At 54.0% G+C, this 26,475-nt stretch overlaps 1 protein-coding gene across 4 annotated transcripts; it reads left to right on the forward strand.

Moving 5' to 3' along the window:
- Dhx30 (DExH-box helicase 30) lies at positions 1-26,215 on the forward strand. Of its 4 annotated transcripts, none has more exons than XM_003476906.4 (22): positions 1-191; positions 2,097-2,191; positions 4,521-4,575; positions 9,239-9,334; positions 16,174-16,304; positions 17,052-17,162; positions 19,711-20,015; positions 20,296-20,416; positions 21,103-21,252; positions 22,078-22,230; positions 22,406-23,242; positions 23,436-23,511; positions 23,602-23,706; positions 23,926-24,101; positions 24,266-24,472; positions 24,544-24,625; positions 24,727-24,920; positions 25,004-25,163; positions 25,240-25,397; positions 25,484-25,587; positions 25,663-25,802; positions 25,889-26,215. In XM_003476906.4, the coding sequence occupies exons 3-22, from the start codon at positions 4,548-4,550 to the stop codon at positions 26,140-26,142; spliced, it is 3,588 nt and encodes a 1,195-aa protein (XP_003476954.3). In that variant the 5' UTR covers positions 1-191; positions 2,097-2,191; positions 4,521-4,547; the 3' UTR covers positions 26,143-26,215. The 4 variants fall into 4 exon arrangements, 3 of the variants coding, with proteins under 3 accessions (XP_003476954.3, XP_023416014.2, XP_005006907.2); XM_023560246.2 differs by lacking the exon at positions 1-191 and adding an exon at positions 690-709; XM_005006850.4 differs by lacking the exons at positions 1-191; positions 2,097-2,191; positions 4,521-4,575; positions 9,239-9,334 and adding an exon at positions 12,189-14,424.
- The last annotated feature ends 260 nt before the right edge of the window (positions 26,216-26,475 follow it).

Consider the following 26,475-nt stretch of genomic DNA (forward strand, 5'->3'; position numbering starts at 1 on the left):
CAGAAGACCGCCTGGCAACCGTGATAATGTGGGGTCCCACGCTGAAGATTGGGCCTCTGGAGGCGGGATTTCCGCCCCGGGCGCGGAAGAGCTCTCCCAAGGACTTGTGGGAGTTGTAGTCCGGCCGCGGTTGGGGGGGCTGGCGGCTCATGCGCCGTGCACTGAGGCTTGTTTCACATCTGTAACAACAGGTGAATTGGGCTTTTTATTCTCTTGTTTCGTGCCCCCTGGAGGAGCATGCCGCGGCCAGGGGTGGTCGGTGTGAGGAGGGGATCCCAGTCTTGCCTCCGGCCCCGCGGAGTGGGGCGGGGGGGGGGGCCGGCGCGCCGAGAAGCAGGCCGGGCATCCTGGGCCTGCCCGGGAAGCCGGCCCGGCCGAGCCTGGGACAGCCAGGCCTCGGCCTGCCGTTGCCATGGAGCCGGGGCGGGGGCGGGGGCCAGGCCGGTCAGCCGGGGCGGGCCTGGCCGCCTGGGGCTCGGCGGAGGCAGCAGGAGAGGCCGCTTCATTGGCGCACCGACGCCTTGGCCCCAGGGGATGCTGCGATTCCCGAGGCAGGCCCCGGAGGAAGTCTCCCAGTGCCCTAGACCTTTGTCTTGCTCCTCCTTCCCCGCGGGGCCTGGACCTTTAGTGCAGAGGGAGGCCCGGTGCATTCTGGCCGCCCTGCTTTGCCCAGTTTTGCACCAACGTTGTCACTGGGGGAGGCCAAGGGGTGAGGTGTTCTTTGTTTGCTGGTGGCGACTTGCCCCATTTTGCAGGGAAAGACTTCATGCATGTTGGGTCCTTTGTTTGCAGTGAACTGGAGTTCAGGGGGTCCTTAGGACCCCCAAGCCAGGAGAATGGCTTAGCGTGCTTTCTAGCGAGGCCTCGTGGAGCAACTTTGGTCGTTTAATTGCCATTTTGCAAGGCAGAAGCAGTCCCACGCTCGAGCCCTGGCCTGGGGCTTGCAATGACCGCGGCAGGTAGACTGCAGGGGACCAGTTGCAGGCTCTCATTGGTTGCAGCTTACTGGCTAGAATGGAAGGAGACCTTAGTTTGCTGGATGGCAGTGACCCCACTGATGTCGTGGATCTTGACTACATCTTGTAATTTACACTTCAGTCTATCTTCATGCTTGCAGGAAGGAGGAATCTTTGCCTGATATATGCATAGTATTTGGGATGTATGGTAATGCCTCTTGCTTGTGCATTTATATGCACTGCAGCCTCTTTTTTTTTTTTTAAACTTTTTATCGGTACCAGGGATCGAACTCACGACTGCCTGCTTGCAAGGCAGATGCTTATGCCACTGAGCTAAATCCCGAGCCCCTACTGCAGCCTCTTTTAACAGTGTGGATTGTTCCTTTCCTGCTGAAAGATACTCTCCAGTTGTTTTACATACCTGTGGTCCAGATTTTTACCAGTCATTAGACCCTCCTTGTGCCCTCAACCTTTGAAGATGTCAGTAGAAAATGTTCCTTCAAGGAATGGACCTTGGTGTATTTGGGCCATAGCGTGATAGCCTAGAGATAAGAGAAACAGTGTAGCGTAAGCATGGGACACTTTGGAGTCCAGCGGAGTGCACATTTCCATGCTGCTCTTAAGGCAGCCGAGGGATCTCAGGCAGATTGTATAACCCTGGCTTCACTTTCCTTCTCTGGGAAAGCTAATTCCTACCTCACAGGGCAGTTGCAGTGTATGGTAGTAATTTTTAAACCTGTAAAAATGGCATTCAGTGTTAAGTTGTCCTTATTTTCCCAGTCCGGAAGAGTATTTAGGGCCATTTATCTACTTTAGATTTACCTTATAGTCATTACAGCATCAGAAGGCAGGACGAAAGCCGGTGTTGTCCTGCGCTTGGAGAAATGCCTTGCAGGCCACCAGGCCCATTACCTTGGTGGTATCTTCCCTTCTTGGTGTCTTCCAGGTGCTGGTGAGGGAGGGTGGGTCTGGAGTGGGCCACAGCAGAGCCTGGAGGGAGGCCACTGTCTTCGGTGTGTCTCATGCTCCTCAGGAACCTTGTTCATTGTGGTTGGGGTGGGTAAAGAAATGTGCATGTTTGGAGCACTTTTGTTTCCCTGTGGCGGCCACCACTCCAGTGACCCAGCATTGTCCTTCCAGGAGGAGGCCCAGCCTCGTGATGAGGAATAGCAAGGAGAGACTTCAGTTCCAGTTTAAAAACCTGCAAAGTCTGAGCCCACTCCTGCTTCTGTAAGGTGAGTTCACTGAGCCATGTTCACCAACCCTCGGTGGCTGTCGTGCTCAGCCACTCTGGAAAGCCAAGAGCCATAGGTAGGTTGCACTTGGGCCCGCCTAGTGACCACATTGCAAGAGGAGCATCGCTGTCTGCCATTACAGAATCTCCTGGAATCACCCCACAGTGGCACTGCGCTGATAGAAGTGTGTTTCTCACTGTCACTTAGCAGATTGAATCACAGATTTTTGTTTTAACATTGCCACACTACATTCTCTTAGGCTCCCAGGAAGTTTCTAGAGCTCTGTAAAATGTATCTAAATGATTCTATCTTAAGTTTCGTACCATATTTTTTAGGCTAGTAGTATATGAACCTTGATTAGAAAAACTGAGTTTATTTATGAGCACACTCGTCAATGCTCAGCCTTTTGGCTAAGATCAAGTCTAATACAAGCAGACTTGCTTCAGACTTCATGTCTCTCCTCCCATTTTTCTCTCTTTTTAAATAACTGAGAAAAGCAGACTGCTGTACCAATTTACACGCCATCCTTGCACAGGGGCCATGCTAATTGACATGGGAATCTCTTTGGGGTGTCCAGGCTGGCCTCAAACTCTGACTTGGGTGATCCTCCGGCCTCAGCTGTTTGAGTACCTCAGGAGTACAGGTACTGGCCATCCCACCCGGCCTACATTAAAATTTCTTACCAAAAAAGTATTCTTTATTTTTTCTATTTATGATAGTCTGCCATGAGTTACATGCCAGCCCTGAAAAAACACTATTATTTAATAGTCACTTAAGACGTTTTACGTTTTGGGGGGTTTTTTTGGGTACTGGAATTCGAACTCAGGACCTTGCACTTGCCAGGCAAGCACTTATGTCACAGAACTATGTCCCTGGAGAGTATTCAGGTTTTCTTTAAAAGTGAAATCTCAAACTCTTTTTCACTGGGATAGAAGGAGTTTGTAGAATGTGTAAAATACATCATTGTTGATGTTCTGGTGAAGCTTTCTCTCTGAGCTACTGTGTCTTTCTGTGTCTCTGGGAGAGAGGAGACTCCCAGGGCAGACCTGCTGTGGACCCAAAGATTCAGCCCCAGGTTAACCTTCACGGTCCACCGCCCTACAACCTCAGAGTGAGAGGAACCAGCAGTCAGGTGCAGGTGTAGACTTCTTTGTCTTTTTCCTTTTTATCGGTACCAGGGATCGAACTGCTTACAAGGCAGGCACTTATGCTGCTGAGCTAAATCCCCAGCCCCAGGTGTAGACTTCTGATAAGGCTGGGTATTAATCTGCTGCACTAAGACATGTGGATTTTTCATTTTCATTTTCTTTTCTCTTTTTTTTTTAGACAAGGTCTTGTTATGCATTTCAGGCTGGTCTTGAACTTACTATGTAGGCCATGCTGGCCTCAAACTTATAGAAACCCTCCTGCCTCAGCCTCCTGAGTGCTGGAATTATAGGTGTGGACTATCAACTAGGCCATTGTATAATTTTTGGGGGGGTATAGATGTTTTTAAACAACTGTTATTAAAGTGTATTGCACCCACTCTAGTAGTGTTTACTACATTATAAAAACATGTACCAGTCTTGGATTTGAGTATTTTCCAAAAAAAAAAGTGTTAAATCAGAGGTGTTACTTTTTTTTTTTTTTTTGCTCTCATTTCTGCATTTATGACTCAGTTAAAAGCACTAATGTGTAAAATGCACCAAAACTTTTTGCCAATAGCTATGCTTTGATTTTAATATTTGTTACTTAGTAATTCTGCCACAGACAGCTTTTTACTCTGAGTCATTGCATGGTTTCTTTGATATTATCAGTCAGATCTTAATTGAATCCCAGTAAGGCCATTTTCCAGTTGTGGTGGCAACTGCCCATCGTCACAGCACTCTGGAGGCTGAGGCAGGAGGAGCCCCATGAATTTAAGGCCAGTCTGGGATACATAGTGAAATCAAGCTCTGCCTGAACTTCATAGTGAGACCCTGCTTTGAAAAACCTCGGTCCTGTTTCCTGACTCCAGCTGAAACAGGCTCTGCATGAAGTTTAGTTTCCTCGTGGATCTCTAGGAAATCTGCAGGTGTACAAGGTGGAGCTCCGTTCCCTTGCAATGAGATGCATTCCTTTCTGCCGAGCAGTCCTGGAGGTTTAGGAGTGCAGAAAGCAGAAAGCTCTCAGTGAGGAGCAGGGACACAGGACGCCTAGTGAGGAGCTGCCCTCTGGTCCCCAAGCCCACAGAGCAGTGTTGGGCTCCAGCGTCCCCCCCCGCTGGGTCAGTCCACTGGGTTCCTGGAGGTTCCGTGTGCCCCTGGGACCAGGCACTCACTCTCTTGTCTTCTGACCTCCGCCTCTGTAGGACTCCAGCTTTCCCGTGTGGCCAGAAATGTTCAGCTTGGACTCATTCAGAAAAGGTAAGACCTGCTCTGCTCCCCACTAATGTGGAGCCCTGGGACCGCCTTGCAGTGGCTTCCTGAGGCCTGTCCTAGCCGTCCTGATGTGGTCTCCTGACTTGTGCGTCTATTTGCTGTGCTGTCCCTGACTGCCCTCGTATGCATGCTCACTGTTCATCAAAATCCTACCCTTTTCAGACTAAACCTCCCAAGCCCTCGTAGTGGGGATTGAATCCAGGGCCTTTGCACTAAGCAAATTCCCAACTCTTAAAAAAAATTCAGGGCTAGGGATTTAGCTCAGCAGCATAAGCACCTGCCTTGTAAGCACATGGTTGTGAGTTCAATCCCTGGTACAAAAATAAAAAATTTATTTATTTGAAACAAATTCTCACTAAGTTGCCCTGGTTGGGCTCGAACTTGGTGATCTTCCTGTCTTGGCCTCCAGAAGGCAGGGACTACTGGCCTGTTTCACTACACTGGCTCTGGGCCACCAGCTAGCATTTTATACCCTCTCCTCCATGAATCTTTCATGATTTCCTGATCGACCACATGCCGTCCTTGCCTAGCTTCTCTTAGCATCATAGCTGTGCTTTCTCCTGCGTAGTCCATGCCAAATTCATCTTTGCATTGATGAACCAGAAGCTCATGCAAACAGCGGCTGCTGCCCATTTTTATTGTTGCTCTTATTGTTTGTCATTCACCGTACCCAGGGCAGTGTCTTAAGAGACTGAGGTGAGTCTCAGTGAGCACTGGCGGAAGTGAACAGAGTTGTTTGTTTCTTTGCTTTTCACAGCTACAGAGTTTGAGAAAGTAGAAGTGAAGACTAGGGGGGAAGTGGCCCTGTAGAGTGAGCTTGGGCTGGGTCACAGGAGAAAAAGCAGTGAACAGAGACTCTGGAGGAAGCCTGGGGCTGTCAGGAGGAAAGCATGATAGTCAGAAACTGTTACATTGGTGGCTTAGGTGATTTCCTCATGGTTGAGACGTCCAACTCCCACAGTTTAAAGCGGGAAAGAGTTTTTTGGCTCACAGTTTGTAGAAGTTTCGTTTGTAGTCAGCTGACTCAGAGGCGGGGTGGCATGGCAGAGGGGCCAGGCGGAGGAGAAACAGCTCACCACACGGCAGACAGGAAGCAGGGAGGGCTCAAGGGAGGAGGAGGGAGATGGACCACTTACCCACTGCTGAGTGTCTTACTCCAAGCTCTGCAGGGGAGCGCATGAAGCTCTGGGGGGATGTTAGGATATAAACCATAACAAGCAGTGGCCATAAAAAGCTGGTAAGTTAAAAACTAGCAGCCTCTAGGAGAGGAGCCAGTGGAGCTGCGGTTGATCCCTAGGCTGTGGCCCTTGGGGTGAGATTACTTACAGGAAGTGAGATGGCTGGTGAGAGCTCCAGGGGCCGGGTCCTGAGGGTTTGTTTTCTAAGACAGCAGCCCACAGGGTAAAGAGCTTGTCACTGTACTGAAGCTGTGTAACAAAAGGAACCCAAACAGAACTTCCTTAACTTCAGGTTAAGTGGCTCCTGGCAGTTTCTCCCCTGCATACCATGTTCCTGGGTTCCTGGGAACTCCTAGGCCAGTGGTGGCCTGTAGAACCCACTGAATGGGGCCAGAAGGAGCGCCATAAGCACATTGTACCATGCTCCCAGCCGCCTCTTCCTGCCTGGGTGTTTGTCTTTAGTCTTTCTTTCTTTCTTTGTTTACTGGAGATTGAGCCCAGGGCCTTCACACTTTTTTTTTTTTAGACAGGGACTTGTTAAATTGCCTTGGCTGGGCTTGAATTTGGAATTTTCCTGCCTCAGCCTTCCAGAGTACTGAGATTACAGGCATGTTCTAAGCTCTGTGTCTTTTCTCAGTGTTTGAAAAGCTAATTTCTTTTTTTAACCTAATTTTATCATCCTATTATTTCTTGTTTTTGTTACTGCTATTCTATTTATTTATTTTGGTTTTTCAAGACAGGGTCCTACTGTCCTACTGTCCTACTCAGGAATGTATTGAGTGTACTACATAGCCCAGGTTGGCCTCAAATTTGTTGTGATCCTCCTGCCTCAGCCTCCTACAAGGTTGGGATTACAGATGTGAATCACCACACCTGGCTGGTTTTTTTTTGTTTTTGTTTTTGTTTTTGTTTTTTTTTAACTATTTGTTGGGGCTGGGGATTTAGCTCAGCGGCATAAGCGCCTGCCTTGCAAGCAGGCAGTCGTGAGTTCGATCCCTGGTACCAATAAAAACGAAAAAGACAAAAAAACCAAAAAAAACAAAAAAAAGCCCATTTGTTTATTTGTTTTGTTCTTGGCTAAGGAAAGGGAAAGATCAAAGTTGGGGTTTGTGAGGCTAGCACAGCTTTTCTGAGCTAAGCATCAAGTATTCTTCAGTTGCTTTGTGCGCCCATTGACCCCAGGGGCTGTGCTCTGTGTCCTGTGTGAGGAAGAGGGGCAGCAATGCAGGTGACAGCCCCGGAGAGAACAGGGCTGCTTTCTGAGGACAGCGAGAGCCTTGTAAAAGCTAGGTCTTCCTTTCGCTTCTGTTCATGATAGATGGTGGCCCAGAGGGGGATGCCTGGGTTTGGCTATGAGGTGACCCTCTAGGGTGGGGTGGCTTTGCCTGAGCAAAACCTCTGCACTTCTGTGTCCAGGTCTCATCCTGGCTCTGTCCCTTTCTGGTTAGGGGCAGGGGGACAGGGTGGGTGGGGGCCCCACCCTGCCTGTACCCTTTTTCCTCCCGAGTTGAATGTGTATGTCACAGGGTCGTTCACAGGGTGATGAGTTAATAAACCCAAAGAGTCCACAGTCCCCTGATTACTAAGTAGCTTCGGGGTGCAAGGCGGCCCATGTCCCCACTCTCTGCACACTTGACCACCTCTGAGCAAACCCCCACTCAGGGAGATGCCAGCCTTCGGTCCCTGAGTCACAGTCCCTGCTCGAGGCAGAAGGTAAACACCACCATGCGAAGTGGGCAGCCTGCATGTATGTCCTCAGCACTAGCGGGGTGTAGGACTGCTTACTTTTATGTATTTATTTATTTTTTTGAGATAGCAGCATGTAGCCCAGGCTGGCCTTGAACTCTTTACCCTCGGCCTCGCCTTCTGAGTGCCCCAGCCCTGTTTATTTTTTGTGTTGTGATGAGGTCTCTCTGAATTGCCCAGACTTCAATAAGATAAAAAATAAAGATCCCTGTAATACGTACCATAAGCACTCAGGAGGCTGAGGCAGGAGAACTGAGAGCTGGAGGCCAGATTGGGCTACAAGTGAGTTCAAGGATTACCTGGAATACATAGCAAGACCCTGTCTGAAAAATCATAATAATTTACTCAGACCAGCCTTGAATTTGATTTGTAATCCTCCTGCCTCAGCCTCCCAAGCAGCTGGGATTACAGGCCCAGTAGCAGTTTTTAGGTCTGACTGATACGTTCCCCTACCTACCACTGGCATCGAACCACCATGCGTTACAGAAAAGATTGCAGGAAAGAAGAGGCAGATGGCAGGGCGCACTCTACCCTATCCCCGTGTTCTGTGCAAACCAGCTGGGCGCAGCAGAGGGCCTGGGCCTTTGCCCCAGGCTAGCGAGTCTCTGAGATTTCCAGCATTCACATGGGGTCAGAGGCGCGTCCTCACATACGGGTTTCTGTCTCCCCATGGAAGGCTCAGCGCATGCTGTAATTTTACTTCAGCTCTCTAGGATTTTTTGGAGCTGTCGTTTTGTTTTGTTTTTCTGGGACAGGGTCATACTGGCCTCAAATTCGGAGCATTCCCCTACTGGTCTCCCAAGTACTGGGACTTCAGGTATACGCCACATGCCTGGCTTGGAGCTTCTTAAAGATGTTCTTTGTAGAACGCTGATAAATATCATTTAGTCTTCAAATGAATGGAAATATTAAAGATAACAAGTTACCTCTTCTTTTCTTTCTTTCTTTAAAAGAAAGGGTCTTGGTATGGCCTGGGCTGGCCTTGAACTGGCAGTCCTCCTGCCTCAGCCTCCCAAGTGCTGAGGTTCCAGGTGTGCGCACAACTCCTGGCTCAGGTACACTGTTAGCGAAAGGGAGAATTCCAGTGAAGTGTGGATCTGCTTCCAGCTCTTGGGCTAGACCCTGATAATCAGTCTTACTCTGCCTGTAGAGGGCAAGGAAACCTTGGGGTTGGCAGCCAGGGCATGCAGCTGGGATGCCCACACCAAATACCTGACTGCTGTCGCAAGACCAAGAGGTCATTATGTGGGTCCCTGGTGCCTGGCCATCAGCCTTCAGTCGCTGTCCTATGCAGTCTGTGTAACTTCAGGCTGTAACTTCAAGCACACAGTAGGAGCATTAATTCCTATGGGTCACTGGGGCGACAGGAAGAGCCTGGTGACTTATTTCTGTTTTCAGAGAGGGTCTTGTGGTGTAGCTCAGGCTGGCCTTAAACCCACCATGTAGGCCAGGCTGCTGTCAAATTCAAGGCAATCCTCCTGCCTCAGCCTCCTGAGCACTGGGAATACAGGCAGAGTTTGATGGCTTTTGGGGAGCTGGGAGGTGATCTCTACAGCACTGTCACATGTTGCTTCTACATAAGATGATTGTCATTTCCCAGTATGGTGTTGCCGCCCCTGTGCCTCAGAACCTGTGGCGCAGAGCTTCCTAGGGTGCCAGGGGACACTGCAGGTGTTGCACCATGCAAGGAGAGAACCTGTCCCTGATGCCCTCTCTCTCCCCAGATCGGGCCCAACACAGGCAGCGTCAGTGTAAGCTTCCACCACCCCGCCTCCCCCCGATGTGCGTCACCCCCGCCCCCGGAGGGACCATCTCTCGAGGTAAGCGAGGGGCCCAGGCCGTGTGTGGTGGGTGACTTGGGAACAATGCCAGGCTGCGACTTGGGGAAGCCAGGGAGGAGGAGCCCCTGGTAGAGCTGTAGCCTGGGTACCCAACGTCTCCTGGGCCTGCAGCCATGATCCGGCATCTGGGCGCAGAGCACGTGGGGAGAGTGGCGTGGGCTCCTGGACGGCCTCTCCTAGCAGGCACAAGACAGAGCCCACTTGAAGCCTCTGGGGAGACCCCTCAAGTCGCCTCCCTGTGCCTGCAGCACCTCTGAGCACCTCCCCACCCTGGCTGCAGGCTTTCCTCCTGTTGGGGTGGCTGTTGCAGCGCCCAGAGAAGTGACAGTTCACCTCCAATCCCCAGTGACCCCAGGGCCCAGCCAGTGATAGGAGAGGGGAGGGGACTCTGCTTCTTCCTGGCTGGCCATAGCCATGGCTACAGCCCCGGTGGCCCCGTCTTCTATGCCCGCCCCTGCCCACCTGCACAGGAACTGGATCTCTGCTATCTCTGGTTCTGCCTCTGAGGGGTATTGAGGGGTTGGGGCTCGGGAAGGATGTGGGCACCGCGGAGCTCCCTGTCCCTGCCACGCCAGGAGGCCCTTGCACACAGGGTGACAGCACTAGGCCCCTCTAACGCTGCCCCCTCCACCGCCAAAACAGAGTCCATTGGCTTTTTTGCCTCTTAAAATGCCCAGTAACTTGAACAGGCCATGCGTTAACATTCCCTCAGCAGCAGGTAAGTGGCTTGGGTGTCTGAGTGCCAAGCTGCCAACCACCAGGCAGTCATGGCTGGGGACAGGGCTGCTGTGTGTGGGCTACCTTGGGGCTGTGGCCTTCGTGCAGTGCTTTTTCTTTCCCGTTTTGTTTCTTTTCTGTTGAGCGGGGGCCTCCGAGTGGCCCGGGTTGGCCTTGGAGTCCCAGGCTCCAGCGATCCTCCTCCTCCTCCAGCTTCCTTAGCAGCTGGCCCGTCAAGCTTTCTAACCCCAAGGCTGCCCTGGCTGTGCTGCTGCTGCCTCCGCCATGAGAAGCAAGTGTGGGGCGGCAGCAGCCCCTGTGGTGCCGGAGGACGGTGCCCACTCACACAAGGAAGCCAGCGCATGTCTAGTGGGTCAGAGTTGAAGTTGACAGAAACCATCGCCCCCACCCAGCCAGCCCGCTTCGGTCCAGGACTCCTCTCAAGGGCAGGGTGCATGCGCCTGCTCCCCAGTAAGGGGTTGGCCTTTGCGCTCAGCTGCAGCCCCTGCTCTTTGTATTTTGAGATGGGGTCTTTCGAGACAGCTTAAATTTAAATTTAGAATCCTCCAGCATCAGCCTCCCCTAGCGCTGGAATTACAGGGGTGCAACACCCCAGCTGGCAGGAATCCCATTCTTGATGTGGTTTATGCCAAGGGACAGGTGACTTCTACTGAGTGGAAGGGAAGGCCTGGAGGACAGGTGACCTGGGAGGGCTATCAGGGTGCCCACCTTCTCCTGTGGCTTCCTTACCCTCCTCGCCACCAGCCTAGACCATTTCGTGCCCTTTTATCCATCCACATCCATAAAATACCTACCTGTGCTCAAATAAGTTGCCACTTGTCGGCCAAGACCAAAGCTTTCTTTTCTTTTTCTTGGTGCTAGAGATTAAACCCAGCCCCTCCCCCCCCCACCCCGAGCTACATGCTTGGCCTCCTTCCCCTTTTCTACAAATTTTTTATGACCAGGTCTTGCTGAGTCTTTAAATTGTCCAGGCTGGGCCCAGACTTGTAGTCATCCTGCCCCAGGCTCTCAGAGTGCTGGGATCCCGGCATGCACTGAGGTGTTGGTTGCCCCTCCCTTCAAAGCCCACCAGGTCAGCCCCAAGGTTTGAACTGTGCTGCCTCCCCGCCCTACTGGGATGGGACCAGGGTGTCCACTGAGCCATATCCCAGCGCTGTTTACTTTTTCTTTTGCAGTAGGGTCTCACTGCCTTGGACTTGAGGCTTTTCTCTCCCCTGGACTGCAAGAAGGTACCAGCATGCTGGACTTCCTGGTTCCTATTTCGAGGTCTTCAAACCTAGGGTTCTAGAACATTCACTGTGGGTATTCAGCAGGCCTTGTGCCCCTCACTTGCGTGTCGCAGATGTTTAGATCTACAGGTGCTGCACCTGATGTGGAGCAGACATGGGGCTCCCTGAGCTCCTTCCTTTTTCAGGGCAAAGGGAGGGGCTTTGTCTTGGGGTGGGGGAAGCCAGGGTCAAGCCCACCCATTTCTCGTCAGTCCTCCAGCTCTGCAGGAGGTAGCAGGCTCTGTCTTCGGAAGGAACAGATGGTAAATGTCCAGGTTTTGAGTGCCAGGTTTTGTGGCCGTTACTTCCGCTGCCATGCCAGCGCGAGAGCAGCCAAAGATGATGCGCTGGTCCCCGAGCCCACACTGGATTCCACTCAGGGTTTCCAGCAGCCGGCAGTGGCGGCCCGGTCTGCAGCTGGAGTTTGCCAGCCCCTGCCCTGGTCCAGTAGGGATAAGACCACAGAGCCAGAGGGTCCACTCATCTCACAAGAGTAAGTGGGGGGGGGAGGCATTTGTCTAGGGCCCAGAAAAAAGGGGTGAATCCCAGAGAGACAGGAGTGGGGAACACAGCACTCCATGGGAAGCAGCTCATTGATCATTATCACTTATTGTTAATAGAGTTTCAACGGTCACATTATCCATTCCAGGCTGGCCTTAGAATCACTTTGTAGCCCAGGTTGGCCTTGAATGCTGAGCGATCCTCCTGCCTCATCCTCCTGGGTGCTGGGATGACAGATGTGCACCACCACACCTGGCCTTTTTGTGAATTTTTTTTTTTTTTTTTTTGTACCAGGGATTGAATTTATGACCCTCTGCTTGCCACAAAGGCGCTTGTGCCAGTGAGCTAAGTCTCTGGCCCTTTTTTTATGATTTTGAGACAGGGTCATACTGTGTAGTCCAGAGCTGACCTCTAAGAAAGCTGTGGACCCTAAGCTGCCATCAAACTCATGGCAGTTCTCCTGCCTCAGCCTATGGCCGACTAGGGTTATGTATAGGTACATAATACGTGTTCTAAAATAGAGAAAATGGACAGTGGACGCCATGCCTGCTGCCCGCCTGAAAGTTAAGTACTCACAGCCCATCTGGTTTGTGTGTGATCCCTCACTCTGTCCCTCAGAAGCCAGAAGCAGATTCCGGAAGTCGTAGTACTGGGCAGCGAGGTGAGTGGCTGCCAGCAGACACCAGACTGAGCACTTCCTGAAGGTGGGCAAGCCCAGCCGGCTCCACATGGGACCTTTCTGTCTTGGTTCTGTCTCTTTCAGCCTGCAGTTGCACTTTGCTACTGTTGCCTTAACTGGTAAATTTCAGGATTCTTCTGAGGGAGATGGGGCTCCTACCAATCCTCAGAAACTGTTCCAGAGCTCAGTGGCTGCCCAGGCTTTTGGCAAACAAATAAGCCATTCAGAAATCCCAGAACCCTTAGAGAACTGTGTTACACTCCACTGGGGGTGATCTGGATAGGGCGTTTGATTCAGATGGTATTGTCTCCTGGTCACAAGTGCTGCCAGATAATGGCTGCCAAAGTCACCTCCCTTGTCCCTGTCCTGATAAAGGCCCACAGAGGACTAAATGGAGGACTTGGAATTGAAGCTGTATCGGCCTTTGTGGGTCTGTCTGTAAGGGACTGTCCCTTGTCATTGCAGATTTTGTCTGAGACAGGCTCTCTCTTTTTTTTTTTGCCTTTCTCTTTTTATCGGTACCAGGGATTGAACTCACGACCACCTGCTTGCAAGGCAGGCGCTTATGCCGCTGAGCTAAATCCCCAGCCCCAAGATAGGCTGTCTCTTTATAGTCCAAAGAGAGGCTGACCTTGAACTCTCCAAAATCCTCCTGCCTCAGCCTCCTGAGTGCTGGGATTACAAACCTATGCCACCACAGTTTGTCCTCAGACTTCTCAGGCCAAACTCTTCACAAACAGGATTCTTTTACAACCTTATTCCAAGTATTACTATTTGATCCCAGCCACAGTGACACCAAATGAATGGAGCAAGTTTGTACGAACCATTTCCAGTTCAAGAAGTTGCTCCCTTCGCAGGTGGTGGCACTGAGCGAGACTAAACTCACTCGTTAGGCCTCAGACCCTGTGTCTCTCCACGGACACTGTAGAGTGTGCACCAGGCCAGCAGCAAGCACCACATGGGAACTTGCTAAAAGGCAGATTCCAGAGCCGCCCTGCTGACCTTGTGGACAGGAACCTGGATGTAGCAGTCAGGATTGTATTTTAACTCCTTTTCCAGCTAGAGTCACAGAACAGATGGCGCCCTCTGCACTGCTGCTGAGCAGCGCTTTGGTCACCGCTCCCAGTCTGTAGGTTCAGCCTCTTATTCCTACTCAGCCAAAGCCTGGCTTTCAGAGCCCTTCTTGGGGGCAGAACAGCGAGTCTGGCTGACATCCGGGCAGGGCACATGGGAAATAGACCCCATCTAGCTTTCAAGAAAGGAAGAAGCCGTGGAGTCGGACAAGCACTGTAAGACCGACTGGCATAGTTCTTGGTATGGTGTCCAGAGTCAGGTGTTTTCATCCTTACTCCAGTTAGGTGGATTAGCTCAAGACAGCGTCCCTATCCGGGTACACAGTCTGTAAGCCATTTGGAAATGGCGGTGCCCTGGTTGGCAGATGCACTCCAAGGCTGCGTCTTGCAAAGGGACCTGGAGGAAAGTTGCTTCGTTTCCTCTGGTGGGCATTGGGCCATGTAACGCCTAACACTGCCTCCCAAAACCTCGCAATCCCCTTTGCGTTCCAGCCACAGGTGCCATCCTTGGGCTTAGGAAGGGATCCCGGCCCGCCCAGCCTGCAGGGGGCGCGCGCTGTGGAGCCGCTGCGTCCTCTCGAGCCCTTTGCAGCGCCGCGGGGACCGCCGGGAGCGCGATGGCGGCCGCCAGGAGGCTCATGGCGCTAGCTGCCGGCGTCTCTCCGCGCCTGCGGCCGCCGGATCCCCACGCTGTCCGGCGCCAGGGACGCTCGCGCGGCCTCTCCTCCAGCTTCGCCCGCCCCAACTGCGCCAAGGAGGCGGCCGAGCCAGGGGCGGAACCCGGGGAGGGCGACGGGAGCATGGTGAACGGTGAGACCGGCGGCGGCGCTCTCGGCCCCTGGGTTGGGCTGGGCGCGGGCCGGGCCTCCCGTTGTCGGGTTTAGAGCTCGGGCGGCGCAGGCTAAACGGGCGCGAGGGCTTGGGGAAAGCAGGTAACGTCCGGTGCCTGCGGGTTCCCGGGCCTTTGCCCTGGTGGGCGGCGCGATTTCGTCGCTTCGGCGTCTCAGAGGCAGCCAGACTACAGCTTTCTGCGAACGGAACCGTACAGAGGGCGGAGCTGGTGGGGACGTGGAGGGGTCTTCGTGCATCCTTGGCTGAGCGCGCTTTGCTGTCACATTGGCTCTCCTAGAGTCTCCTTCGATGCTGTTAACTGCTTTACTCCTAGTTGACTTATAAGATGGCCTTTGAGACGGAACAAACCCAAAGCAGGTAGCGAGGAACTCCTGGGGTAGCATCTGAGCAAATGGAGTGAACTGCAACATCGCTGCCATTCTCGTGTGCTTAAAGGAAGCAGAGTTCCCAGTGCTATGAAAAAAACCTTCCCAGAGATTATAACCAAGCAAGTACACCGGTGCATGTACACAGCCACCGAGTTCCATTCTGGAGCAGGTTTAGCAGGAGGCTGAGGGTGGTAAATGAAAGGCCCCTGTCTCCTCCGCAGATCTCAGTCTCCCAACTGTTGAAGGGCCACTCTGGTGCTTTGGGACTGATCCTTTTGTATCTAACCACTCCTCTCAGATCTTTGTTGCCTAACCCTTGTGTGGGTCAGAAGCTTCCTCTAGGTGGACAGCTCACCTGGAGTTGATGCAAGGAACAAGTGGAAGAAATGAGATCTCTCTCCTAGTATCTGATGCATTCTTCCCCATCATGGCAGAGAAATCAGGAAATAGCTCACACCTGTGTCTATGTTGTGGCAGTCTTCAATCAACTTATACACGGTCTAGTTTTAGAGAGGTTTCTGCAGTTCATTGAGGAACAAATGAAACCTGAGACCTGGTTTTCAGAATTTGCAGCTGATCACTGAATTATACACAGCTGGTCTGTGTGTCTTGCTTTGGGGAGAGTCTTGGTCTCCAGTTTGTGTGTATGGAGAGCTTTTGTTCTTCGGTTTAGTGCCTTTCATCATACGTGTGTGTGTGTGTGTGTGTGTGTGTGTGTGTGTGTGTGTACGGGTGTGTGTGTCCATCCGTCAAGGCTATGCAAAGTTGATTTCGTTATTCTTTTAAAACCAAAATAAATAAATGAGATCATCTGGCTGGCCCTTCTGTGGTGTATTGGTGATTGGCTTTTCAGAGGTGGCCATACACATGGGTGTGGCTCCATTGTCTCAGAAACCCAGAAGCTGGTCCTCCATTCTTTTTTTTTTAAAGGACTGGAGAGTACCGGTGGGTCTCGAACCACCTGACCAATCGGCCCTGGCGGTTTGGAAGCCAAACTCGAAGGAACCACTGAGCTAAAGCCAGCCCTTTTTTTTTTTTTTTGTCTTTTTTGAGACAGGTTCTCACTATGCAGTTCAGGCTGGCCTTAAGCTCACTTTGTAGCCCAGGCTGGTCTTGAACTCGCAACGATCCTCTCACTTCAGCCTCCCGAGTGCTGGGATTACAGGCGTGAGTCACTACACCCGGCTTGGTCCTCCATTCGTTTCCATTGTGCTCCTGAATGATTTAGGGTCACCAGCCAGTTCCCTCATAACCAAGCTATGGGTTATTTTGTTACACAATCCATGGAGTTTTTAAAAGGAAATGAACAGCTATAATGTCTTTGTTCTTATTTTCTTAGCTTCTAGGGACCTATTAAAAGAGTTTCCACAGCCCAAAAATCTTCTCAACAGTGTGATTGGAAGAGCCCTCGGCATTTCACACGCCAAAGACAAACTAGTCTATGTGCACACGAATGGACCGAAGAAAAAGGCAAGTGTACCATTTGAGGCTGAACCCTGCTTGTTGTGGAGGGGGTCACGCGCCCCTGTGGCTCAGGTGTTTTTGTCATGGAGGCCAGAGTGGGTTTTCTGGGTAAGGATGGTCAGCAGAGTCTGAAAATGAAGTTAGGGTTGAAGAAGAGCCAGAGAGGAGAGGCTTGTGGTTCAGGGAAAGGGGATACAAGGCACACAAGGCAAAGAGTCCTCCTGCCAGAGTCCTGCTCCAGCCTCTGGCTCTAGGTCCCCACTGGCCCACTAGGATCACAGAGGGCTTGCAGTGATGGTGAGGATTCCTGCTTCTAGAGTCTCGTGGGTCCTGAGACCCACAGAAGCAAGCGTGTGGACAGACCGATCTGTGTGAAGGTTTTGAAAGCCAGGTCTAACATCCTGTTGGTGAAGCACACGTCATCTTCGGGAAGCCAGAGAACTTGCATTTCATATCTTTTTTTTTTTTTTTTTTTTTGTCTTTTTCCTTTTTTATCAGTACCAGGGATCGAACTGACGACAGGTGTTTATGCCGCTGAGCTAAATCCCCAGCCCCCAAGAACTTGCATTTCTATGAATGGACTGAGGGGAGGGCATTAGAGTCTTAGGGTCAGTGCTGTACCCCCGTACCCCCAACCAGAGTGGTCCTGGCACATCATTCCATGAGGGGCATAGTTTTGCTGTTTGCTTCTTGTGATTTACAGCAAGTCTCATCCAGAGAGGCCACTTGTCTAACTACTTCTTCTCTTCACAGAAGGTCACCTTGCACATAAAGTGGCCCAAAAGCGTGGAGGTAGAAGGCTATGGTAGCAAGAAGATCGATGCCGAGCGGCAGGCTGCAGCTGCGGCCTGCCAGCTGTTCAAGGTGATGCTCCTGTGGTGCAGAGTGCTTGCCCCTTGCACTGGTAGCTTTTCTGGTCCAGGTCCATCTGGTGGGGCTGATGCAGTGTCCCACCATTTATCTGCCTGAAGTCCTTCCTACTCCTGGTTCCTTTTTTTTTAGTTCTGAGGGAATACACTGTTTTTTCAATGTTTCTTTCTCTCTTTTTCCCTCTTTGTCTTTGCTGTCGCATAATGGTTCTCTACTGTCTGGTTTCATGAAAACCCAGTATCTAGCATGATAGTTGTCTTTCCACTTTGATTTCTGCTTTCCCCATTCTCTCTTGTGGATCTCACCCCCGGCCATGATCTCCTGGTGTCTTGGAAGTGTGGTGTCGCTTGTTTCCCAGCGGCCAGCCATTAGAGGTCATGACTGGCACTCAGTGTCATTCCTGCCCTAATTGGCCAGCCGTATGGCTGTGCCAGCCTCGATACAAGTCTGCATCTCTACCCTGGCAAGAGCAGAGCCTAGCCTGCGTGTTCCCTCCGCTTCTGCTCCTGTGTGGCAGCCTCCCTGTGCATCTCAGGAGGTGCTCCCTCTCCCGTCCTGGGGCCTGCAGCACCTACCCGTCTTCTCTGTCCGAGCTCTTCTGCTTTGATGGACTCCCTCATCTGTCCTCCTGTGACTCCTCTGGCCTTGATGCACGGTGTCCCAGCTGTTTCCCTTGGCAAATGGTCACTGTGCTTATAGTTTGTTTTCGCCACTCCAGTGTTATCCCTGGTCTCGGTTACCTTTATGTCCCCCAGTGTGTGGCATCAGCCATGGTCACTATTCGCGGCTGCCTATGGCCCAGGTTGCTGGCAGACTCACAGCTTTTCCCCAGCTGCACTTGGCTTCAGCACTCTTGCTCTGGCCTTACCTAATGACCCTGCTTCCCCCTCTCTGTAGGTCATGCTTGTGCTCCTCTTCCTCTCCAGCCCTTTTCTTGGGGGGCAGTAACCAGGGATTGAATTCATGACCTCACGCTTGTCAAGCAAGCTCTTCAGCTGCTGAGCTAAACCCTCAACCCTCTCCTGTATTCCTTGTTGCTGGGATCTTAGTGTCACCCGGCCGCCCTTTTCAGTTCAGTGTTTCAAAACCTGTCTCGTGATGGATCTCAACCCAAGAGAATTTTACCCTGCAGGGAGTTTTTCCTTTTTCTTTTTGAAACAGGGTGTCATTATGTAGCCAGGACCGTCCAAAGTGGCTGAGTGCTGGGATTACACTCAGGACTGAGCCCAGGGCCTCTGGACTGGGCAGGATCCCCACCCAGCCTTTTATTTGAGATCGGATCCTGTTGAGCCGCCAGGGTGTTTAGCTCAGGCATGAACTTGGTCCTGCCTTTACAGGTGTGTTTTGGCCCTTTATTTTTTTCTCATATCTTGCTAAATTGTTCAACTTGGCCTCAGATTTGTGACCTGCCTCGACTTCGTGAGCAGTAATGTTATTTTTGGTTTCTTTGTGGTTCCAGGGATCAAACTCATGACCTTGCATTTGCCAAGCAGGCACCTGTACTGCTGAGCTAAACTCCCAGCCCTTAATGAGCAGTGATTTTTTAATTTCTTTGAAAACACCATTTGAATTATGATAGAGATTGCAGTGAGCCTGCATATAGCTTCTCCAAGTGTGGCTATTTTTACAATACTAATTCACCTAGGTCACAAATGGCTTCCTCTGTGTGTCTTTTTCAGTTTCTTTCATCACTGTTTTATACTTTTAGCATACAGATCCTTCACCTCCTTGAGTTGGACTCATTAATATTTTGAACTTCAGTGGCACAAGCACTTATACATAATTATTTATTCATTCACTTATTTAAAGATTAGGAAAATTTGCATATTTACTCTTTTTTGTTATTAGCCCACGTTTGGAGCATGATTTATCCCTGGTGGGGACCTGATACATGCACATGCTATAATGTGTCTGCTGTATTCATGTCTCTTCCCCTTTGTCTCCCTCATCTATATCTGTCTATCCACCTATCTGCCTATATCTATCTGTCTATATTTTTTGGGGGGATACAAGGGGTTGAACTCAAAACCTTATGCTTGCCAGGCAGGTGCTTATGCCACTGAGCTAAATCCCTGGCCTCATGTCAGTATTTTTGCTGTTACTGGAAATGGGGTCACTCTCTTGCTTTGTCACTAGACTGCAGTTGGAGTGAAGAGAAGCACATCTTATTTTCACATGTCCACTTTGTACCCTTCACCTTGCATCGGATAATTTTGTGCTGTGAGTGCTGACTGCAGCCCACCTTCAACCCTGTATCTGAAGTTGCCTCTGCTCAAAGGTGTGGGCTGTGCTCACAAAAGCTTTGAGATCACTGCAGTGTCTGCCATCTTTGGCATTCCTGAGGGCTTTCTTTTGCCTTTCGGTCTGAGGGATGCAGGGCTTTATTTTGCCTTTTTCTATCAGGCCAGGCCTGTTTATGCTCTTTTTGTGCCCATTTCTAGACTGAGGTGCATGGGGAGATAGCCGCAAAGGGGACCTGGTGTAGCATGCCAGGGTCCAGGCTGACTGAGCACATAGATGTGTCCTGTCCTTTTCCCCTCAGGGCTGGGGGCTGCTGGGTCCCCGAAATGAACTGTTTGATGCAGCCAAATACCGCGTGCTTGCTGACCGCTTCGGCTCCCCAGCGGACAGCTGGTGGCGTCCAGAACCCACCATGCCCACTACATCATGGCGGCAACTGAATCCCGAGAGCATACGGCCAGGGGGACCTGGGGGCCTGTCCCGTACCTTAGGCCGGGGAGAGGAGGAAGAGGACGAGGAGGAAGAGCTGGAGGAGGGGACCATCGATGTTACAGAATTCCTATCCATGACGCAACAGGACTCCCACACGCCACTCCGTGACTCCAGGTACTGCAGAGAGCGGCTGCATCTGCTGGGGGTTGAATGTGGGTCCCCAGACAAGGCTCTGTCACACTCTCCAGCCCTTGCCCGTGTTTGCCCACTTAGGGAACACCCACCATGGTTGCCATGGTCTCATGCTGTGGCTGCATCCCTCTCTGTGGGTCCCACAATCTCAGTGCCCCTTCTATCCACTGTTGTCCCTTGCACCCTCGCCTGGCCCCGCTCCCAGGTCTTGGGGCCTAGGGGAAAAGCAAACGTTTGCACCAGAACTGTTGGGTCTTCCCAGGGGGGGTTCCTTTGAAATGACAGATGACGACAGTGCTGTGAGGGCCCTGACCCAGTTTCCACTTCCCAAGAACCTTCTGGCCAAGGTGATTCAGATCGCAACATCGTCCTCCACAGCAAAGGTGAGCAGAGCCTCCTGGAAGTGTGTGCCCGAGCAGTGCGCTCTCCGTGGCCCTTGAAACCCCAGAGGAAGGTGCCTTGGGGCACAGGGCTAAGGGTGCCTGTCTCAGCCCACTGGAGAGACAGGAGCTTTGGGAGTGGGGGAGTGAAGTAGCAAGAGGCACGCACTAATTCCAGTGCCCGGAAGCCAGGGTAGGAGGGTCACAGGTTCAAGGCCAGCCTGGGAAGCCTAGCAGTTCAGTGGGCCCCAGCTCTAGATACCATTTAAATGGCCAGGATACAGCTTAGTGTGGAGGCACTGGGCACAAAGCCTGACTGTCTGTGTGCACGACAAGCAGTCTGGGTGCTGGTGGGGGGAGCAGCGTGATGTGCCCAAGGCTGGGCCGGGAGTGAGGTGCAGGCAGGCAGCAGTCTTGGTGAGGTGCAAATCTGACTATTGTTGCTATGGAGAGGGGTTGACGCACAGGTGTCGAGGACAGCAGGCAGGGGACAGGCTGGCATGGTGTGGCATGGCCTCCTGTTGGGGCAGCAGAGGTGCAGGGAGAGGGGCCCTGCCTGCTTTAGGCTAGGGAGCCAGTGACTGGTCCCACTGGAGACCCTGGTGAACTCTGTGGGGACCTTAGTGTCCCAAGAACGTCCTAACTCTCCTTGCATTCTGTTTCTGTAACCTTGCCTCCCTCCCATGTAGAACCTCATGCAGTTCCACACTGTGGGGACCAAAACCAAGCTGTCCACGCTCACGCTGCTCTGGCCTTGTCCCATGACATTTGTGGCCAAAGGGCGCCGCAAAGCAGAGGCTGAGAATAAGGCGGCAGCTCTGGCCTGTAAGAAACTGAAGGTGAGCCTGAGAGTACTGGGGCCATGTGTGCACACCCGTCCTCTTCCCCAGAAAGCGACCCTGCCTCAGCAGGCCTTCCCCTGGTATACAGACATCCCGCACCATAGCCTTACTCAGAGGCCCAGGCTGCTGTTCCCATGAGTTCCCCGGCCCCGGGTGGTGCACAGCCATGCACAGAGCAGCAGAGGCCATGCCGGTGGAGTGGCTCCAGGCAGCAGCTGGTGACAGACGAGCCAAAGGTTGCTTTGTTCACCAGAGGCTGCCGATTGCCACCCCCACCCTGGCCCAGGCTGGAAGCCCTTTCCCTGTGCCTGGCTGGTGGTGTTTTCCTGTCCAGGGGACAGGCATGGAGCCAGAGGGACTGTGTTCCTTGGGGAGGGTACATGTGGTCCAGCCATGGGAGAGCGGGGTCTGCAGGCACATAGGGACACAAGTACACTGCCCTCCACAGACTTATGCTGGCAGGTCACAACCTCGAAGGACGTTCCAGTGCTTCGTTCGGTCTGGGGCAGGGTTGTGGATGCAGTGAGCAAGTGTGCCACTTGGGGCTGTGAGGTGTCATTTGGGCTCCCTACAAGGCAGGAGAGGCTGTTCCTCAGCACCTGCCAGAGCATGGCTAGGGCTGTTGTGCCATGACTGGCTTCCCTCAAGTCACCTACTTAAAATTAATCCATTTTGTGGAGATTTGTGTTTTCCTGATTCCTAAATTCTCACTGGTTTTCAGCCTAAAGCCAAAGTCTCTTAGGTTGCTCTATGTGGTGTCCCATGGAGCTCCCAGCTGTGCAGGCCTAGACACAGCCTGAAGCCCACATGTTCCCTTTGCAGAGCCTGGGCCTGGTGGACAGGAACAACGAGCCACTCACCCATGCCATGTACAACCTGGCCTCCTTGCGGGAGCTGGGTGAGACCCAGCGCCGGCCGTGCACCATCCAGGTGCCAGAGCCCATCCTCCGCAAGATAGAGACCTTCCTGAACCACGTGAGAGCCCCCTGCACCCCATCCTTGTCTTCCCATGGCCTGTGGGGGCCCGGGTAGGGTAACGGTACAAGTCCTCTGCCTGCGGATTGGGCCCCAGCACCTAGCCCGGCGGGTCCTGTAGTGGAGCAACAAGGTATTTCCCTGTCACCACTTTGCCTGCCTCCTTGTCCTCCAGTACCCTGTGGAAAGTTCGTGGCTCTCACCCGAGCTCCGGCTGCAGAGCGAGGACATCTTGCCCCTGGGCAAGGACTCGGGGCCGCTGAGCGACCCCATCACCGGCAAGCCCTTCGTGCCCCTGAGCGAGGCCGAGGAGGTACGCCTGAGCCAGAGCCTGCTGGAGCTGTGGCGGCGGCGGGGCCCCATCTGGCAGGAGGCACCGCAGCTCCCTGTGGACCCACACCGGGACACCATCCTCAACGCCATCGAGCAGCACCCCGTGGTGGTCATTTCTGGGGACACAGGTTGCGGGAAGACTACGCGCATCCCCCAGCTGCTGCTGGAGCGCTATGTGACCGAGGGTCGCGGGGCCCACTGCAATGTGATCATCACGCAGCCCCGCCGCATTTCAGCTGTGTCCGTGGCACAGCGGGTCAGCCACGAACTGGGCCCTTCCTTGCGCCGGAATGTGGGCTTCCAGGTGCGCCTGGAGAGCAAGCCGCCAGCGCGGGGCGGGGCGCTGCTCTTCTGCACTGTGGGCATCCTACTGCGCAAGCTGCAGAGCAACCCCAGCCTGGAGGGCGTGAGCCACGTCATCGTGGACGAGGTCCACGAGCGAGACGTGAACACGGACTTCCTGCTCATCCTGCTCAAGGGCCTACAGCGGCTCAACCCCGCCCTGCGGCTGGTGCTCATGAGTGCCACGGGTGACAATGAGCGCTTCTCCCGCTACTTCGGTGGCTGCCCCGTCATCAAGGTGCCTGGCTTCATGTACCCCGTCAAGGAGCACTACCTGGAAGACATCCTGGCCAAGCTGGGCAAGCATCAGTACCCGCACCGGCACCGGCACCATGAGGTGAGGGGTATTCCCTGGGGCTTGCAGCCTGTCTTCCAGAGCCCCTTTTCCTGTCCCTGTGGTCAGGTGGCCAAGGGCGAGTTATCTCCGCCCCCCCCCCCCCAAGTGTCACTGATTGAGACAGGAACAGGGGTCAGCAACTATGCATGCTCACCGTCCCAGGGAGTAACTGCGTTCTCTGCCCCGACCCCAGTCTGAAGATGAATGTGCCCTCGATTTGGACCTCGTGACGGACCTGGTTCTGCACATCGATGCCCACGGGGAGCCAGGTGGGTGCTTCTCCCCCCACCTGGCTGTCCTTGCTCCACCCAGTGCCCACAGGCTAGGGCGGCCAGCTTACCTGTGCGGGTCCTTTGCAGGTGGGATCCTGTGCTTTCTGCCTGGGTGGCAGGAGATCAAGGGAGTGCAGCAGCGCCTGCAGGAGGCCCTGGGCATACATGAGAGCAAGTACCTCATCCTGCCAGGTGAGGGCCAGCAGGTGGGCGGGCGTGGGCCATGTCTTGGGGCACTGGCTGAGCTGGGGCTTAGAGGACACAGGGTTTGACCAACTTCACCCCTTTTCCCTGGGCCAGATCTTACTGACGGGGACCTCAGTTTCACCAGGGTGGGGTTGGAGTCCCCACCCGGGGCTGGTTCTGGCAAGAGCAGTGCCCATAACCAGCATGCATCTTGCTGCCCGCCAGTGCACTCCAACATCCCCATGATGGACCAGAAGGCCATATTCCAGCAGCCTCCAGTTGGGGTGCGGAAGATTGTCCTGGCCACGAACATCGCGGAGACCTCTATCACAGTCAACGACATTGTGCACGTCGTGGACAGCGGTCTGCATAAGGAGGAGCGCTATGACCTCAAGACCAAGGTGGCGCCTCTCTCCTGGGCGGGATGGGTTCCCTGTTGGCCCAGCCCAGCTCTGCCTTAGGCTTGCGCTTCGTGGAGGCCACGCCTGGGGTCTGTCCCTGTGGGGATGCCTCGGGGAAGCACCAACCAGCCGCCGGCATGCTGGCGACCACCTGCCCTTCCCAGGTGTCCTGCCTGGAGACAGTGTGGGTGTCGAGAGCGAACGTGATCCAGCGCCGAGGCCGAGCTGGCCGCTGCCAGTCAGGCTTTGCCTACCACTTGTTCCCGAGGAGCCGGCTGGAGAAGATGGCTCCCTTCCAAGTGCCCGAGATCCTGCGCACGCCCCTGGAGAACCTGGTGCTGCAGGCCAAGATCCATATGCCTGAAAAGACGGTGCGATACAGGGCTGGGTGCAGGGGCTGGGGCCTGGTGGATGGGCTCATGACACCAGCTGTCCTTGCCAGGCGGTAGAGTTCCTTTCCAAGGCCGTGGATAGCCCCAACATCAAGGCAGTGGACGAGGCGGTGATCCTGCTCCAGGAGATCGGTGCGGGGGGGGGGGGCGCGCCTGGCGGGGGCGGGGGGGAGCAGAGCTTGGCGGCAGGGCAGGGCAGGGCTTGGCCAGGGCTTAAGGCCTGACTCTTGCAGGGGTGCTGGACCAGCGTGAGTACCTGACCACCCTGGGCCAGCGCTTGGCCCACATCTCCACGGACCCACGGCTGGCCAAGGCCATCGTGTTGGCTGCCATCTTCCGTTGCCTGCACCCACTGCTGGTGGTGGTCTCCTGCCTCACCCGGGACCCGTTCAGCAGCAGTCTGCAGAACCGGGCTGAGGTGGACAAGGTTAGAGCCCGTCCCTGCCTGCCCGCCCACTGCAGGCCGTAGTGTCCAGCCCCACCCCAGATCCCCGTGCTGTCTCTCCCCAGGTGAAGGCGATCTTGAGCCACGACAGCGGCAGCGACCACTTGGCCTTTGTGCGTGCCGTGGCCGGCTGGGAGGAGGTGCTACGCTGGCAGGACCGCACGTCCCGGGAGAACTACCTGGAGGAAAACCTGCTGTACGCGCCCAGCCTGCGCTTCATCCATGGTCAGCCCCGGCCCGCCCCACCCCGCTTCCGCCTGCCCGGCTCCTCGCTCACCCTTCCACCTGCCTCGCCCCGCAGGGCTCATCAAGCAGTTCTCGGAAAACATCTATGAGGCCTTCCTGGTGGGGAAGCCCTCGGACTGCACACTGCCCTCGGCCCAGTGCAATGAGTACAGTGAGGAGGAGGAGCTGGTGAAGGGCGTGCTCATGGCCGGGCTTTACCCCAACCTCATCCAGGTGCGGGCCTGAGCCCACTCTCGCAGCCAAGCCCCGCTGTTAACCACTGCGTGCCCTGCTCACCCCGCTGTGCTCTGTCCCTGCAGGTGAGGCAGGGCAAGGTGACTCGGCAGGGTAAGTTCAAGCCCAACAGCGTCACCTACAGGACCAAATCCGGCAACATCCTGCTGCACAAGTCAACCATTAACAGGTAGGGGACAGGCAGGACCAGAGAGGGGTCCAGAGGGCAAGGGGCAGCTTCACCCACCTGTTGTCACTTCCCTAGGGAGGCCACGCGCTTGAGGAGCCGGTGGCTGACGTACTTCATGGCCGTCAAGTCCAATGGCAGTGTCTTTGTGCGGGACTCCTCCCAGGTGCACCCGCTGGCAGTGCTGCTCCTGACGGATGGGGACATCCATGTCCGGGGTGTGTGCTCCACCCTCTGCCCCATCCTTGTCCTGAGCCCTTGGGCCTGGCTTCCCGCCCATTCCCTGCCATCTTCTTTCTCCCAGACGATGGGCGGCGTGCTACCATCTCCCTGAGCGACAGCGACCTGCTGCGACTGGAGGGCGACTCAAGGACTGTGCGGCTGCTTCGGGAGCTGCGCAGGGCGCTGGGCTGCATGGTGGAGCGCAGCCTGCGCAGCGAGCTGGCCGCACTTCCGCCCAGTGTGCAGCAGGAGCACGGGCAGCTGCTTGCGCTGGTGGCGGAGCTGCTGCGGGGACCCTGTGGCAGCTTTGACGTGCGCAAGACGGCTGAAGACTGAGCCCCTCTTCCGCTGGGGCTGTGTACAGAGTGCAAATGTTTATTTAAAATAAAGTTCTATTTATCCCTTGTGAGCATCGCTCTCTAGTACGGGCGCCGCTCTTGGGGCCACAGCACCCTGCCCCAGGGTGGTGGGACCTCTCTATCCATCAGGCCTGTGGTTTGGAGCCTGCTGGTCACCAGCCTGCAGTCAGATGGTATGGAGCAGGTTCCTGGGGACTGGGATGTGTGTGCATGTGTTCTGGGAATCAAATGCACAATCTTGCACTTGCTAGGCAGGTGCTTTTGCCGCTGAGCCACATCCCCAACCCCCTCAAGTAACTTTCTGCCAGGC

Source organism: Cavia porcellus, unplaced genomic scaffold (assembly GCF_034190915.1).
Source record: "Cavia porcellus strain 051 isolate PalLab524CR breed Dunkin Hartley unplaced genomic scaffold, mCavPor4.1 scaffold_14, whole genome shotgun sequence".
NCBI classification, from domain to species: Eukaryota; Metazoa; Chordata; class Mammalia; order Rodentia; family Caviidae; genus Cavia; species Cavia porcellus.